This window comes from Typopeltis vanoorti, chromosome 13 (genome assembly GCF_054136105.1).
Source record: "Typopeltis vanoorti isolate ZY-2024b chromosome 13, IOZ_Tvanoo_1.0, whole genome shotgun sequence".
NCBI classification, from domain to species: domain Eukaryota; kingdom Metazoa; phylum Arthropoda; class Arachnida; order Uropygi; family Thelyphonidae; genus Typopeltis; species Typopeltis vanoorti.
This window is the reverse complement of record NC_143561.1, coordinates 26,295,005-26,311,682: the sequence shown is the minus strand read 5'-3', so window position 1 is coordinate 26,311,682 and position 16,678 is coordinate 26,295,005. Positions and strand designations below refer to the sequence as shown.

The 16,678-nt window shown below is 34.5% G+C and overlaps 1 protein-coding gene across 6 annotated transcripts in view; it reads left to right on the top strand.

Annotated features, from left to right (window-relative positions):
• The window catches only part of LOC150100000 (uncharacterized), a 206,416-nt gene that overhangs the window by 96,744 nt on the left and 92,994 nt on the right, over positions 1-16,678 (top strand). For all 6 annotated transcript variants that reach the window (XM_090402364.1, XM_090402363.1, XM_090402368.1 and 3 more), the window contains exon 2: positions 7,826-7,980. In XM_090402364.1, coding sequence (XP_090258490.1) covers positions 7,826-7,980 — 155 coding nt within the window. The remainder of the gene's footprint in view (positions 1-7,825; positions 7,981-16,678) is intronic.

Here is a 16,678-nt window from a genome sequence, read left to right as displayed (position 1 = left end):
GGACACTGTCTTTCTCGCCATTTGACATAAATTAGTGTACTTTTTCTAACTAACAAAGATTTCAAATCCGCAACTGACCCAAATTAGCAGGTGGTGTTATCTGCTAATTTGGGGACAAATAACATATCAAACACCGGGAATGCACTTGCTCTTGTTAAATTTCTTTAACATATATCTTAGGGAATAACATAGATTTTACAAGACAGGCCGTTAATAACAGTAATTAATGAAAAATATATATATAAAATGTAAATATTAAAGATATGATTTTAACCCATCAACGGTGGTAATGTCTTATGTTTTACACCCTTTCGAGGGTGGAATTCATTTTTTTTTTTTTAAAATATCATATCACTGAATGAAATGTTAACAAGGTTAGTTTGAAGGAGATCGTTTGTGTTATGCAAACTGAATAAAGCTGCCTCGGGAATTAGAATAGGTTTTATTGCAAATTTATACAAGTTCCTTCAAATATCTTTTATTTTAATCACTTAAGAACCTTGTGCTTAATTTCATCAGATCAAACAACAGATTAAATGGATTTTAGATGCGAGATAAAATAGTACGCATGGAAATGCTAAAATTTAATCCGTTAAGTCATACATTTTTTTATTTGTTCGGCAGGTTTATTTTATTTTATTTAGCAGCAGATGACAGGGACTTTAAACACCATATATCTGTTTGATGTATCCTATCTATCAAAAATAAGAACAAAAGACATATTGCTAACAATGGAATGAGGAAAAGTTAACTACTATCAAAAAAATAATGTCTCCTTATCCATATTTGCAACGAAGGATTCTACTAATTTGTGAGTGCTGGTTATTAATGATAAAAGGATATATAACAACGTTAAAAATGTACGCTTTTAAAATCAGATAAGCAGTGTTGTTTTTTTTTAAATATCTCAAATTATTTATTAGCATTATTAGCAAATTGGTATTCTTAGCTTTTAAGACAAAGTATTCTTACAAGACTTGAAAGATATGTTTAATAAAAAAAAACAAAAATATCTCTGTATAATAAAATAGTATCGTTTGTTCGAATGTCTAAGGTGGGTGTGACGTTATACGTCTATATTTTTATGGTAACAATAGATTCTGCACCAGGTGGCCGGTATGTTTCTGCTGTTAGTAGCACAATATTGTCAGCAAATGCATGCAGTCAAGAAAGAATATTTTAGCATATGTTTAACACTTTGAACATAGGAAACATGTAGGATATATCTTGCTTCATCTGTGTTTGGCCGAGTGGATAACGTAACCACCGTCCAATCAACAGGGTGTGGGTTCGAATCCTACTGTTGTAGAAATGGGTCTTTAAATGATAAATTTCATCGTCCGGTAGAAGACCATTACCATGCTTATTGGAAGACAGAAGTAACTGAAGCTCCATGTTTGGTCTCTAGTTTCCGGATTATGTAACCCTCACTCCTTCCATGATGTTAATACTAATATGTTATAGGCTTACAGCCTTTGGGGGTGGGCTTCACATAATAGAAAGTTTATCAACATCACCTCACATAAGTAGAGATGCACAAGAAACCTCTCTACAAATGCTCGATGCTGTGCAAAAGAGGACCATCCAATTAATTAGCGATTGTTCTCTCACAGACTCACTGCAGTAGCTATCTCACAACCCGCAGTTTTGCCTGATGCTTAGAAGTATTTTCATGGACGATGTTCCGTTCAACTTGGATACCATTCCTCGTCTTTTCCTCAAGTCTATAAACACACAAGCAGTTGATGGTCAACATCAGTTCGCTGTTCAGCTTTAAATATATCGAAACAACTTTTCCTTGTCCTCCTCATTCATTCCTTCTGTCTCTATGGAACAGTCTTAGCCATTAGAGGCGAACCGTAATATGCCGCCCCTAAGTTCAAAATTGTGGAGTCGTTAGCGCAACCAAACACAACCTTAATATCTTTTTAGTGGAGAATTAGCATAGAAATTGAATATATTGTGAATCAAATCAAAAAAGTGAGACACTTGCAAATTATTTAATTGTTAATTCAAGCTTAAGCATTCAAGGAATTTAGTTTATATAAAAAGTACAAAATATATTTATATATCAAATATTCGGGTAAAGAGAGAGAGAGAGAGAGAGAGAGAGAGAGAGAGAGAGAGACTGCGCATTTCTCGGCGAATGGTGACGACACAGTGGCTGATTTTATGTACCACTATACACTCTCGTGTTGAGATATACAGTATGTGGCAAAATATTCTGCTTCTTATTATATCGAAATTGAAAATTAAATGAATTATGTACAAGATTTTTTTTAATTAACACTAATTTAATATATCGTATTTTAAACTGCATTTGGACATTTATATATCCACCAATGGACCATGGACTACATTTTGAGAAAAACTGCCTTAGACAGAAAGAGCTCACGCTATTTCGTACTTTTGATCGATCACTCCCGCCTCCCTTTATAAATGAAGCCTCACAACTTTTCCTTATAAGAGATTTAAAGTGAGCGCTTTTGTGGCGCTCCTAATATTGATCACCGTCATGGTTCATGGGATCTAAAAGACATATTAATTTTTTTAAAAAAGAAAATAACTGTCAGTTACAGGTATACCGAATCACTAAACACCATCTTATTGTACAGGTAACACAAAAGCTTCCTTGGATATTAACTTATTGATCCGTACCCGGAAGTTCTGAAAACTGTAATGGAAAAGAATGCTTTCGGCTAAGTTTGCAAATTAGAAATAATCAATAAACAACCCAGAACTTGGTTATTACTTCCATTGTCAATAATGAAAATTTTGAAACGTTTGGTGGACACTGATGGAACTGATAAAAATACTTTACTTGTTCCTTTTAATTTAGTCCGATGGCAGTTTTATAAATGTTGGTTCACTGGGCTCATAAAGACGAGAGAAAAATCTATAGGCAAATTTAAGCTTTTTTTATCGTAAATAACGTAACATGTCCCTGAGTGGGTATTTTATTACATAAAATATAGCCTTTATAGCTATGGTATATCCACCACCTTCTCATCTGAATCCCAGGGGATCCACGAAAGGCTGTTATCCTATAATATATTAGTATTAGTACCATGAGTAGTTCCGGCTAAGATAATCCGGAAACCCTGTTCGAAATATGAAACATGGAACCTTTTCAAAACACTCTGTGCCTCCAATAATCAGAATGGCGGTCACCTATTAAGTCATTTACCACTGATGATACTGACAAAAAATACACGATCATGGTGGGATTCGGACCCACAGCCTGGTAGATGGAAAGTGAGTACACTAATCACTCAGCTAACCAAGTCAGCAAAAGGTAGTGCCTTTTTGGGAAAACTTTCAAAAATAGTGACCTTGGAAACACCTAGAAACAGTACCTAAAAACTGGTTTTCCGTCTTCGCTCTCTTAAGGATATTCCTTCTTCGCTCTCCTTCCCTCTCTGTTCCAAGCGTTTACAAGGTTCTTTGTTCTTGCAACTTATCATATTATGGTTAAACTGAGAGATCCTCTAACATCCGCCTGAAGAACACAAAAAATACATTCGCCCCCCCCCCCCCACAATTGTGGTCAGTCAGGTCTAGCTGACTATGCCTTGGATACTTTGCAAAGGATCAGATGGAATAAACCTATGCTTCATCGCAGTAAATATAAAATTGACTATTTTCAGAATTGGCAGCAGATTCAAAAAACCAGTCCAACCTTAATAAATATGGATGTGTTAAACTTCCCAAGATATCGACTTTAATTCTTAGGCTTCCCACCCAACAACTAAGACTAGCCAACAGCACCTTAGAGGGCGACCCTCATAGGACTTTAGGCTTAATGAGTATACTGTATTTTCTTCCACGTATTGGTGTGGGTGTTTTAGTGTTATTACAATTTTAATATTATATTCCTCTAATCTAATATTAGACCTCTGTGATAGAGGCGAAATACTGAAACTATTAAACCTGCTGTTTAATTATTTCTCCTTGTGCTGTATTATTATTACATGACACTTCCAAATAGTACAAGGACTCATAGTGGGGAAGCATATTACTCCACTACAACCCACCGTCTCCCTTACTTAATCCTCCAGCTACATGACATCACAACCATCGACAAACACAGTGCCATCTATCGCCCACCGCCAGCACTAATATACATTGTCAGTAAATTGTGTGTGTTCTCATGGCCTATTTGCCTGTATGCGGAATGGAAATTCCGAATTTTCGGGAGGATAAAATCATGCTATCTACGTATGAGATTGGCTAACTCACCTTCAATTGAAAAAGCCCATATAAAGATTCCTCTCGTCACGACAGAATCGAGGTTCCTTGTTCCATTAAATTTTATGATGAGTGTAAACTAGCACTTAAGCCTAAATGTGCGTAAACAAGTTTTTCCTTCTTTTCTAGCAGGTGATATCTGCAGATGATATAGAGCACATATGGGCAACCCCCGGCCCGTGGGCCTGATTCGGCCTTCTACTTCTTTTGATCCGGCCCTAATCTATTTCAGCGAAGTTTGTCTGATTCATGGTGGGAGAAAACATAGTGTGTTCTACTAACTCACATTAAGCTGACGTCATATGACTTGCGCAAAACACACTATGTTTTGTCCAACCAAGGTCTCTTTCTCACTTTGACTAGCCGCGTGTGTGAACGTGTTACAACGTGTTAGTTCGGTACATGCGTTGATGTTGTGCTTTGTTTCAGTGCCTGCATTGATGTTATGTTCTGTTTGGTGCCTGCGTTGATGTGTTCTGTTTAGTGCCTGCGGTGTAGAAGACAGTTTTGTTTGACAGTTCTGAATATCGCTTATAAATTTGGGACAATGTCAGGGGTTATTGCAAAAAAAAAGAAAAGTAGATGCAGAGAATCGTCAATTTCAAGACAACTGGGCGGAAGATTAATATTTTATTCTGAATAAAGGTTTGCCTGTATGTTTGCTGTGCAACGAATCCGTATCCGTCAACAAAGAATACAGATTGAAGAGACACTTTCCTTCGAGACATGCGGATCATTCAAAAATTGATGGACAACTACGAAAAGATGAAATACAGAAGTTGAAGAAGAACTTGGATACCCAGTTGCAAATGTTCAACAAGCAAAGAACGCAGCACCACAGCATTGTCAAAGCCAGCTTTGTGGTAAGCGAAAAAATCGCTAAGCATTCTAAGTCATTTGGTGAAGGAGAATTTATCAAAGAATGTCTGCTGGATTTTGCAAGTATAATATGTCCTGAAAAGAAAAAAGACTTCGAGAATATTCGTTTGCTGAGACGTACTGTTCTCCGACGGATAGAAATTATGGGTTATGATATCAAAAAAAAGTTTAAAAGAGAAGATTGCTAGATTGGAAGCATTTTCAATTGCTTTAGATGACAGCACCGATGCCTAGGATACAGCACAACCAGCAATATTTATTCGGGGAGTTGATGCGGATTTCAACATCACAGAAGAATTATTGGCGCTTCGGTCGTTAAAAGGAACAACTACCGGTGAAGATATATTTGAAACAGTCAACACAGACTTCGAGAGATTTGGGCTTAAATGGAGTTCACTATCTGGCATATGCACTGATGGAGCCCCTGTAATGGTTGGTGCACAGAAGGAATTTATTGGAATAGTTCATGAAAGAGCAATAGAACTAGAGATCCATCCGGAAAATTTAACAAATTTTCACTGCATTATCCACCAACAAAATCTGTGTGCAAAATCGATTAAATTCACAAATGTTATGGAAGTTGTAGTAGCCAGTATTAACTTTATTAAGTCACGTGCACTTAATCACCGCCAATTTAAGGAGTATTTGGCAGACCTATTTTCGGATTATGAAGATGTGTCTTATTATTGTGAAGTGAGGTGGTTGAGTAAAGGTAAAATGTTAAAACGATTTTATGATCTGAGACAAGACATTGCAGATTTTATGGACATAAAAGGAAACACAATTAACCAAATAAAAGATGATGAGTGGGTGTGTGATTTAGCATTCCTTGTAGATGTCACCGGATACCTAAACGAATTGAATCTTAAATTGCAAAAAGAAGGACAATTGGTTCATGAACTGCATGGACATGCCAAAGCTTTTTGTAATAAACTAAGATTGTTGAAAAGTCAGATAAGAGCTAAAAATTGTTAGCATTTTCCTACTCTAGCAACTCAAAAATATCCCTTATAATTGTTATGGAGATGAACTGAAGGCAGTAATAGAGCAATTTGATAGGTTTGCCGACTTCAAAAACAAAGACTCCACATTCGCTATATTTGCTCGTCTGATGGATGCTGATGTAAATAATGTGCCAGAAAACTTACAGATGGAACTTATTGAGCTTCAGGCGGATTTAGTGCTAAAATCACAATTTAACAACATCATTGCTTTGATGAATTTTTATAAATTTTATTTAGTGGAAGAAAAATAGACAAATTTACGCACCTTTCCAAGAAAAATCATTTGTCTTTTTGGCAGCACATATATGTGTGAACAGTTTTTTTCGAGGATGAAATACAATAAATCAAAAATTCGGACAAGAATAACGGACGAAAACATCGAAAATTCTATGCGATTATCCTTGAGTAATATTAACGTCAATAAAGTACAAGGCCAATCTTCACATTAAATTGTTATGTCGTTCATTATATTATAAAATTTATGTAGAGCTTTATACCAAAGCATTATATTATAAATAAATGAAATATGAAGTAGTAACTTGTTTTAATTCATTTAATATTAATTTATTTTATTTATTAGTTGTTTATTGACTCGGAGACAGAATGATAATTTGGCCCCCGAACTAGGAAAGGTTGCCCCATGTTTGATATAGAGTATTCTGCAAAGCTGACAATTAGATACTATTAATAGGTTTCCTACAAAAATATTTCCGAAGTATTACAAAGACATTTTATATTTTTCTATCGGAATAACTTAAGGCATTCATGATATAATCCCTTTTCTGAGTTTAAAAAAAAATTAGTTGATTTTGTTTTTATTCAAAAGTGCTTTGAAACCAGAAAAGAACAATATATGCAAAAAAAAAAAAAAAAAACCCTAGTCGATGTAATATGAATCATCTTCCCGTCTCCGCAGAACAGATATTACATTTTATCATTGAAAAAATAAGATGAAAGATATTTTAGTCACTTCTCCAGTCTACCGATAACGACCACTCAAGCAGGAACAAGATAACTAACTACACAGGAAGAGTGCCAACTCTGCAAATTACTCTTCTACTGTTTCGATTTGCCAAACTGGACAAAAGAATGCCTATCGACAACTGATCTTTTCAAAGAGATTGGATACGAGTATGCGATTCAGCATTTTGCACGTAGTGTTAAAAATTAACGCTAACTTGATGGTAGTTGCCAGTAATAGTTTGTTAATTTTTTGACCAGTTATTGAGTGCTTATTAATAACTCATTTTATGATAAAGCAAAATGAAAGTAGCTGACGATGGATATTCTTAAGCCTTTTATTTTTCCTCGTTCGTGGTATGATTTTTTTATAGTGATCTGCCCACAAGTTCAAAGAGCATTAATCGGCCGTGACACAAAAAGAGTAATCACTGGGATACTTGAACTTTGAAGTTTATGTGCTACTGATTTCCTTTTTCTGAAATATTACAGGCAAGCAAGAAACAAAATCGCCAAGAGATATTACTTTTAAAAAATAATAGCTATGAATGCTTTTTTTAAAATAAAACGGTTTGTGAACACATTAAGTTTGTATATTACTAATTGTATGCTACATATATTATATCATGTTAAATATATGGAAATAAAGTGTTCTTGTGGTTGATAGTCTCACACCTTGCTATATGATGCTCTAAATAATGACATTTTATTTATAATTTAATTTTCTTTTTTAGCCTCATTCGAGACAAACGATGTGTGAGCATGCCCACTGTGACATCGGCATCTTCATCAGCTGTGTCACCATCCCATTCTCGTTTGATCAAAAAGCACAACCTTCGCTTTCATCGGAAGTTTCCGGAAGTAGATAAAGAGGAAGAATTAGTGAATTGTAAGTATGCTCCCGACTTGAGGAGCCGTTATGCATTTATAAAAATTGTAAGAAAGAAAAATTAGCTGAGTGTCATATACATATATATTTTCATCGTATACGCGATAAAAATTACGAACGAAATATTTGATGATGTATAGTTAAGGTGACCACACGTCCCAATTTTGGCGTGACAGTCATTCCAGATTTTAGGCTTCCGCCCTGCTTTTCTCAGAAAAGCTGGGAGACACTTAAATGTCCCTCTTTTTCTGGTATTAAAAAAAAAAAAAAAAAAACATCAAACTCAAAAACATAAGTTGGTTAATGTAAATCCTTCTTTAAGAAAATCCTAATTCTGCGGCTTCCTCTCTTTGAGAGGATTGCAGCTGATTACATTGAACAGGTATTGAATAAATATCCGTTCCAAATGATCAAACGATGGGTTTAAATATGCTGTCATTTTGAAAACAATAACACACCACATTCCTAACTATCAAAACTTATTCAATGTATTTTTTGTTTAAATTGAAAAAAAAAAAAAAAAAAAACCAACAGTGTCGATCCTAAAAATAATGATGACTGTCAAATGTCATTTCTATTGTTCATGCTAGGAATTTCATACACTTTTAAAGAACCGCCCAAATTTATTGGGCAGTTTTTATAAAGTACAATAATTATAACACTTATTTTTTTACAAATATTTATGTATTATATTTTAATATATTAATATCGATTTATTGATTACGAATTATTGATTTATTAAATAAATATTGTTATACAACTACAAAATGTAGTAGTATATTTAATTGATTACAAATTATGAAAGATATCTTGGAGTAGGAGGTGCTCATGTGCAAAATGTCTGCTTTTGTGTCAAACGAAAATGGTCATATTTCGATACTCGTACATCATATATACGAATACAGCAATCTCTCGATTAATGCGCCTAATATGCTCTTTAAAATAGCCGTATTAATCGAAAATGCACTAATTGAATATAATAACCTATGGGGAAAAGCATAATTTCTTTTTTTGACCCTTAATTTTTTTATAAAGAATTAGGGTATATCTGAGAACCTAGTTAAAGGAAAACCATGAAGCTGAAAGATAATAAAACATATTCAGAATATAAAATTATTATTCTCCTTCTTAACAAAGAATTGAGCTAACGTAGTTTGGTGGGCATTCTGTTTTTTTTTTTTTTTTCATACAACTGACGGTATGGCCCTATTACCTCTTCTGCAAATTTTACTGCTTCTCTCTTTATCAGGGGTCAGCTTCTAAGCATTGCAGCTTAAAAACTTCGATTGTACGAAAAATATTTTCAAATTGTTTCTGTGAAATTTCTTTGGACTTGTAAGTGATTAAATTTTCTGCATATTCTTCAGGATCTTCCCGCTGTGCATCTAAATTTAGTAGGTCGGAATCACTCATTTTCTCAGAATGAGATTTAATTAACTTAGATTCATTTGAAAACCCTCTAAAATCATTTTCACGATGTGGTAGAATGTCCTTCCAAACGGCTCGCATATTGCTAGCAGTCATTTCATTCGAGTTTGCGACTGAGATTTTTTCTGATTTGGCCAGAAAAGTCGTGGAAGGCATTTGCTTCCAAAAAAAGGCCGGTTTCATCGATATTAAATATTTGTTGGTCACAATAGCCCCCCCCCCTACATTATGTAGGCTATTTCTCTTTTTGAAACGCTCAAACCACCCAGCACTAGAGTGGAATTCTTCTTTTCCATCGTTGATAGCCTTTTCTTTCAAGGTTGCAAAGAAACTGGATGCTTTTGATTTAATACGGATCCCGCTAAGCAATGACTCTTAAGGTCAGTGCTTAGCGCGGAATCCGTTTTTGGTTACAATCTTCGGTCCATGTAGAAAGAAGTCTCTCTAATTCAATCATTATAATGCTTTGATTTCGAGTGCATGCATGGTGAACTTGAAGCAGCCTTACCTTTCTTTTTGTATTCAGCAGCTTTGCTTAAAATTGCTCTTATAGTCGATTCACCCATTTTGTATTCTTGTCTTATCTTTGCTCTGGACTCTCTTTGTTCATTTTTCTTTATTATTTCAAGTTTTTCTTCCAATGAGATTACTTTTCGAATCATTTTCACACTTCCACTTTTTTGCTCACTAATTCTTTTACTCATGATGAAAGGTTGGGAAAATACTTTAAAATAAAAAATAGTAAGGAAAACAATTGCAAAGAAGTACGAGATATGATCAGCAAAATGCTATGTAATTAGCAGACGATGGAAATATGTTGTATGCCATTAAAAATAACTTTGTAAAATGTTTTAAATCGTAATTAAATTATTTTAGAATTTTAGAGGCACACACTAATCGAATCTGGGTATAGAAAAAAAATTATGCACTAATCGGAGGCGCATTAATCGAGGGATTTCTATTTTTGATTATACCGTGCCTTGTTTAACTGACACATTGGTCAATATGGGACACCTATGAGAGAAATTGTTACACAAAATATCTACCCAGACATGAAATTGAACTTTGAGAGTAAATGATAAAAACTGTTTTTTCCTTCTTCACTTTGGTGTACGCTGATATTGCAGACGGACTTCGAAATAATTATGAAATATAATTTTATCACCAAACAAAGCTCAGCGAACCAGTTACCTATGATTTAGTCACTGAATATATCATATGATTCGGAAGGAAACTTTAAAAAAATTAAAATTAAAATGCTCAAGTCCAAATGTTAACAAAAACTCACCATTAAGTAAAAGTAACATAAAGTAAAATTTACTTTCGTAAAAAGACACTTACACTTATTGCATTGGTGCTAATTTTGATTTATTGATTACGAATTATTGATTTATTAAATAAATGTTATTGTACAACGACAAAATGTAGTATTATATTTAGTAGTAAAGGCTGGGGATTCGAATCCCGCCGTGGGCATGGATGTTTGTGATTGTCTGTGAAAATACTAGTGGTGGTAGATGGCATTAGTGTAGTTCTTGTAGTTTCCCACGAATGAATCAAATCATGTGCGTTTTCAGATATTTGAAAAAAAAAAGTGAATTTGAAAACAGCATTAATTATCAAAATGAGATTACTAATTAGAAAGATTATAGATTAAAGATTAAAATAATCATTTGAGTTTTCAACAAGTGAATTTTTTTATATGAAAGATTGCATTTCTTTTCTTTTTTTTTTTTAAGTTACTGTACGAATTAATATTTTAAATTTCTAGTTTTCAAGTAAGTTTCAAGTCTCCATAAGATCGTAAAAAATCCAAATTGATTGGTCACATATAGTTTTTCCACATACTATTTTTTATTAACATAATATTTGTAAATAAGCCTTATTTCTCTGACATCCTTTATACAGTTAATTCATTCATTATGCCTTTAAAGTCAAACGATGTTCTTGCTGTCGATCTTTCGGAGATGTTCATATTAAATATGTATTTATTTAGCTGGCCTGGTTAGAGCAGACAAACCATGGAGGTTTCGCTATGTTGTGGATACACCCAATTCTCGTTTTACACGGTAGATTGGTTCCGGGAAAAAAAAAAAAACATGTAAAAAAGAATAATGCGTATGAAAAGATAGAAGAATGGTTCCAGATGTGAAAATCCAATATGAATAATAAGTTATTTTCAAAAAAAAATATGAAAATCATTGAATACACCTCTATTTAAATTTAATGGAATATTTTTTATTTTAAATGCTTAAGTATATACAGTACATATGTATCTTTCTTAAAGAAAATAGTGTGTCATTAATAAAACAGAAATTCTAAAAGGCGCAAACACACTTGCGCATATGGTTATTAGTTAAATTTTATTCACCATCACTTTCTGACAATAACCGCTTTATTTTATGTAAAACTGGAATTAAATCACTTCCATCACTTCAAACACTTTGTCCGTCCTGTTCATACTGCAATGGCGAAACGTTTTCTTCAGTAAAAGGAACTAAATTAGCAATAATTTCCAGTAATTCTGAAGATTTTTTTTTTTTTTTACCACGAACTCTGTAATTAATCGTTGAGATTCTGTTTTGACTAGATCTTTGTATAATTCTTCATATCGCACCATATACGTGACTTCAGTTCACGTTTAAACTGTTCAGCTCGTTCAGTATTTGGATCACGTGTAAGAAAATGACATTGCAATTTTACTAGCTATTTGAAGCTCTTCTTTAATTAATCCTGCAGTGAGTGGAATCTCTTCATCATCATCATCACTTTTTTCTTTTCCATCGAGATTCTCAAGGACGGCTTCTATTATTTCGTCATCACTAACAGCCTTGTCAACCATTAATTCTTCAACATCTGCAGACGAAAAATCATCAAATCAACCCTTCTCCGCCAACTGGATGTGCTAATCTGATGATATTGGGATGACCTGCATACAACTGAATATTGGGATATTCAGTTGTATGCAAGTTTTTCTTTTTCATACATTCTGGCCAAGTATAGTTTTCTAGCGTGCATTTACAGTTGATGGTTTCAATTCTGATAACGCCAACTTAGCAAGTTTGATGCAATCCAAAACAAAAAATTTCTTCCACACATCAATAACTGTCAGTAAATTATCCTTATCTAATTTACCCAAAATGTATTGGAATGTTCTTCTTATGTAGTAAGTTTTGAAGATAGCGATCACACCCTGGTTTAGTGGTTGTATTAAGGATGCTGTATTAGGTGGCAGAAAACAAAGTTCCACGTTCGGGTGTTCTAAAACAGGATTGCCAGGTGCATTGTCTATAATCAATAAAACTTTAAAGTCCAGATTTTTTTCCCATCAAACAGCGTTTAACCTTTGCAAGAAAACATTGATGGGACCATTCATTAAAAATTTATTTTGTAACCCAACCTTTTTTGTTTGCTTCCAGTGCACTGGTAACGTATTAAAATCCACGTTGCCCGCAGTCTTAGGGATCGATTAATGAGTAATGGTTTTAAACATTTCGAATTGCAAACAAGAAATGATTGTTTAGCGAACAGCTTAACTCCTTCCAAGCAGCTTTATATAGTCGGGCCTCCTATAACACACCAATTAAACTTTGAGGAATCAGCATAGCACTCTTCTGCTTCCAGGAACCAAGCAAGTGAATATAGCGGATCATCTGTCGGCTTAACTTCCGGAAATCGTAATTACAAAAATTGATTTTTTTGTTGTCGCACAATTGTCTACATTCTGTAGCGTAGAATAATCCCTGATATTTAAAACATCGAGGAGGGGGGGTCCCCACAATTCAAGTTTAAGTACATATGTACCATTCTAGGAAATAATAATTACAATGAAATGCCCGGTTTAACAGAACTGGATTCAAACAGAAATTTTAAAAATAAGTGCCATTTGAACCGTGTTAAATTTAAATATACCATGTAAAAATAGAAGTGCTTTTGTTTTCTAAACGATGTTATTTCGAAATCGTGTGAAAAAGGCCATGTAAAAAGAGAATTAGCTGTATTTGTGAATTTCTTTAAGTGCGATTATTGATTCTCTGCTGAGAGAACCCTGGAGATCAGATCTGAAGTGGCTTGAAAAACGCGCTATGTTTGGTATCAAGAGGAGGATCCTACACCTTGCTTAATGTGCAATAAGTTTGGAACATTTCGGAAGTAGACTGAAATAAAATATATTTATTTTACAAACTTATGAATACTCCATTATCTTTTGAAAAGCAAGCTTTCGAATTGATCAAACGATAGTATTTTTCAGGATCTGTTTAGAAATGACCAAACTATAGTATGCTAGCGATTGTCGTCCAATGGTTTATATTAGCCACTGAAGACAAAGACCTACTTATAAAGATAACCCCACACACGCACACACACCACTGCTATTTCTCCTTTGCGTTACTTATTTTTACCTCTTCAGCTTTTTCTTGTCATCCATGAATTCCTCCACAACTTTTCATTGGCTTCGTTATTATTATAATCATTCATCTTTCTTTGCAATTTCAGTCAGTTAACTTCACTGAAAAATTAAGAAATTAAAAAAATATATAATTTTTAGACTAAATTGCCTAATTTTGGTTCTCAAAAATAGACAAAACGTTTTGATACGCTACAAAACATCACTTTCACTCTAATCAGATGGAATTCAGTGAAATGTGTTATTTTGCAACTGTGTCCAGTTGTTAGTTTTTTCCACAAAGGCTGAAGTACTTCGGGGTACCTACTTTTAACTATTCTCTTCCTTCTACATAAGTGACCTTCTCTCAGTGACCTTAAATTCTATTCACAGTTTTTTTTGTTAAGACTGAGTTCCTGACAACCTGGAGTCAGACTCAACGAAGAAGGTGAACTAATATCCGCACCAGCTGCCATACCTGTTCTACAATTCATTCCCACCGCCTGCACTCACTACCTCCAAATCAGTCCCTTCTAAGCACGCACCACTCAATGAGAGAAAAATCTAGATCTCATTTTCAGGATCTGTTTAGAAATGACCAAACTATAGCATGCTAGCTATAGTTTGAGAATGAATAGGCATTCATTCATTCTCAGCTTCCAAGGATGCCCTGTCGTCCTTTTCCCACCCTCCATCAAATGAAAAGTTTCATCGATTGATATCCTGTATGACCCTTTAAGAAGTCTGTAAGCCTCAACGTATCACTCCCCTTTCTCCTGTTTGCTAGTGTCTGCAGTCTACAAATTCTCAATCTGTCTTCATAATCTGTATCCACAATCTTGATATCATTTTAACAGTTTTCTTTGCACTATCTCCATTCTATTAAAATCACCACAGAAACTAGAAGACCAGACCTGCGCACAATAGTCCAAGTGAGGTGTTATCAAGGACTTGTAAAGACGTAAAGTGACATCCTTATCTTTACATGTTAAAGTTCGTTTCAGCATGGTAATTATCTTTTTAGTTGTATTGAAAATCTTTGCTACATAGCCTCTGAACTTCAACTTCCTGTCCACTAAAACTCCAAGATCCCTAGCCTGATCAGTTTCATCTAGCATAATCCAACCGATATAATACCACATTGGATATCTAATCACGCCAAAGTGCACGACTTTACATTTACTGACACTGAACTGACATCCATTTTTCCATGCCCACAATTCCAGGCTATTCAAGCCATTCTGCAAGTACTGCATATCAGCCGCATTTATGATTACCCTACCTATCTTTGCATCAGCGAATAGCTGTATGTCGCATGTCAAATCCTTCCCAGTGTCATTAATATACAGACTGAATGACAATGGACTAAGGACTGATCCTTGCGGCTACCTTAAATCTTGCAGATTCCCACCCCCTGTATACCACATTTTGATATCTGTCAGTCAGCCATCCTCTTATCGATGCTAATATTTTATAATCCAAACCCATATTCTCTAATTTATGCAATAGTCTTCCATGCCGTATTCTCTCAAAAGCCTTAATAGATTCCAAAAGTATCATGTCTATCCATTCCCCTTGTCTAGTTCAATGGTAATATTATTATAGAATGTGAGAAAGTTTCTGAAATATGACCTTCACTTAGTAAACCCAATCTATTCATTGCAAAGTACAAATGTTCTGTTAACCTATTTCTGTATGTGAGCCCCGAACACCTTTTGCAAAATCTTAACCACCAACTCCAGAGATATTAATAGGTCCACAGTTAGATACATCAGTGTTTGCACAAACCATGTGCAATGGGATTATCATGCATTCTATCCACTCCTGTGGAATTTTCCAACTGTTCTAAGACAAATTATATAGCCTGGTCAAAGGAATAGCCAGTTCAGGTATGTAAGGTATTTTTGGAAAGACATATCGTACGGTCACTTAATTTCCTCATACTACTCTTAATAATATTTCTCTTCAGACACCAAATAAATAAACAAATAAACTAAGTGTACGTTTCGGTTGTAGACACCATTGCTCACCTGTCCAACTGCATACATGGTAAAATTCCAAATCCATTGAACCTTGGAATACTGTTCACACATTTGAGGTGGTATATCTAAAACCTCCGCCCGAATGCTTGACACTCTCCAGAAATGCTTGATGCTGTCCCGCAGGTTCATTCCATCATTCTTTCACAGACCCTGTGTCCGTCTTATGTCTCTTCTGTAGATATTTTCATGAACAATTTATTGAGTAGCTGCTGGCCAATTTCTCTTGCTCTTTTTTTTTTTTTATTCCACTACCTCTGTATTTTCTGAAAGAGCCTCTCTCATTCACTTTTCACTTTGTCGAAAAGAGTTATTATCCAGCGCATCGTTTCATATCTCCGAGTTCAATATTCGTTGCTGATTTCAAGACGAACTATCAAAACAAAGATACGTAAATGTCGGTTTGATACACTTCATACACTTCCGATGTTTATTGTTTCCACACGTATATAATTTATTACAGGTTTAATTTGCACCCTTATTCAAATGACAATATGACCGGGGAAGGAAAATCCAACAATGAATAGGCCAGCGCAGAAAAAGAAACGCGCTGTTATCAATTTGGATAAAAAAAGAAGTTAAAAATCATACAAAAACTTGAGTCCTGTTTTAAGATTGTTGACGTCGCCCATGAATTTAAATTAAACAAGTCAACAATAAGAATAATCTTTAAAGATAAGGACAGAATTAAAGAAGCGGCAGCTAATGTTACTCCCTTCTCGTCAATGAAAATCGTCCAATTTCAGAGTGAAACCATCAGAGAGTTGGAAAAATTGCTAATTGCGTGGATAGAAGATTTAAATAAAAAATCGGTATCCTGAGGTCAACACGCAAATAATAACGA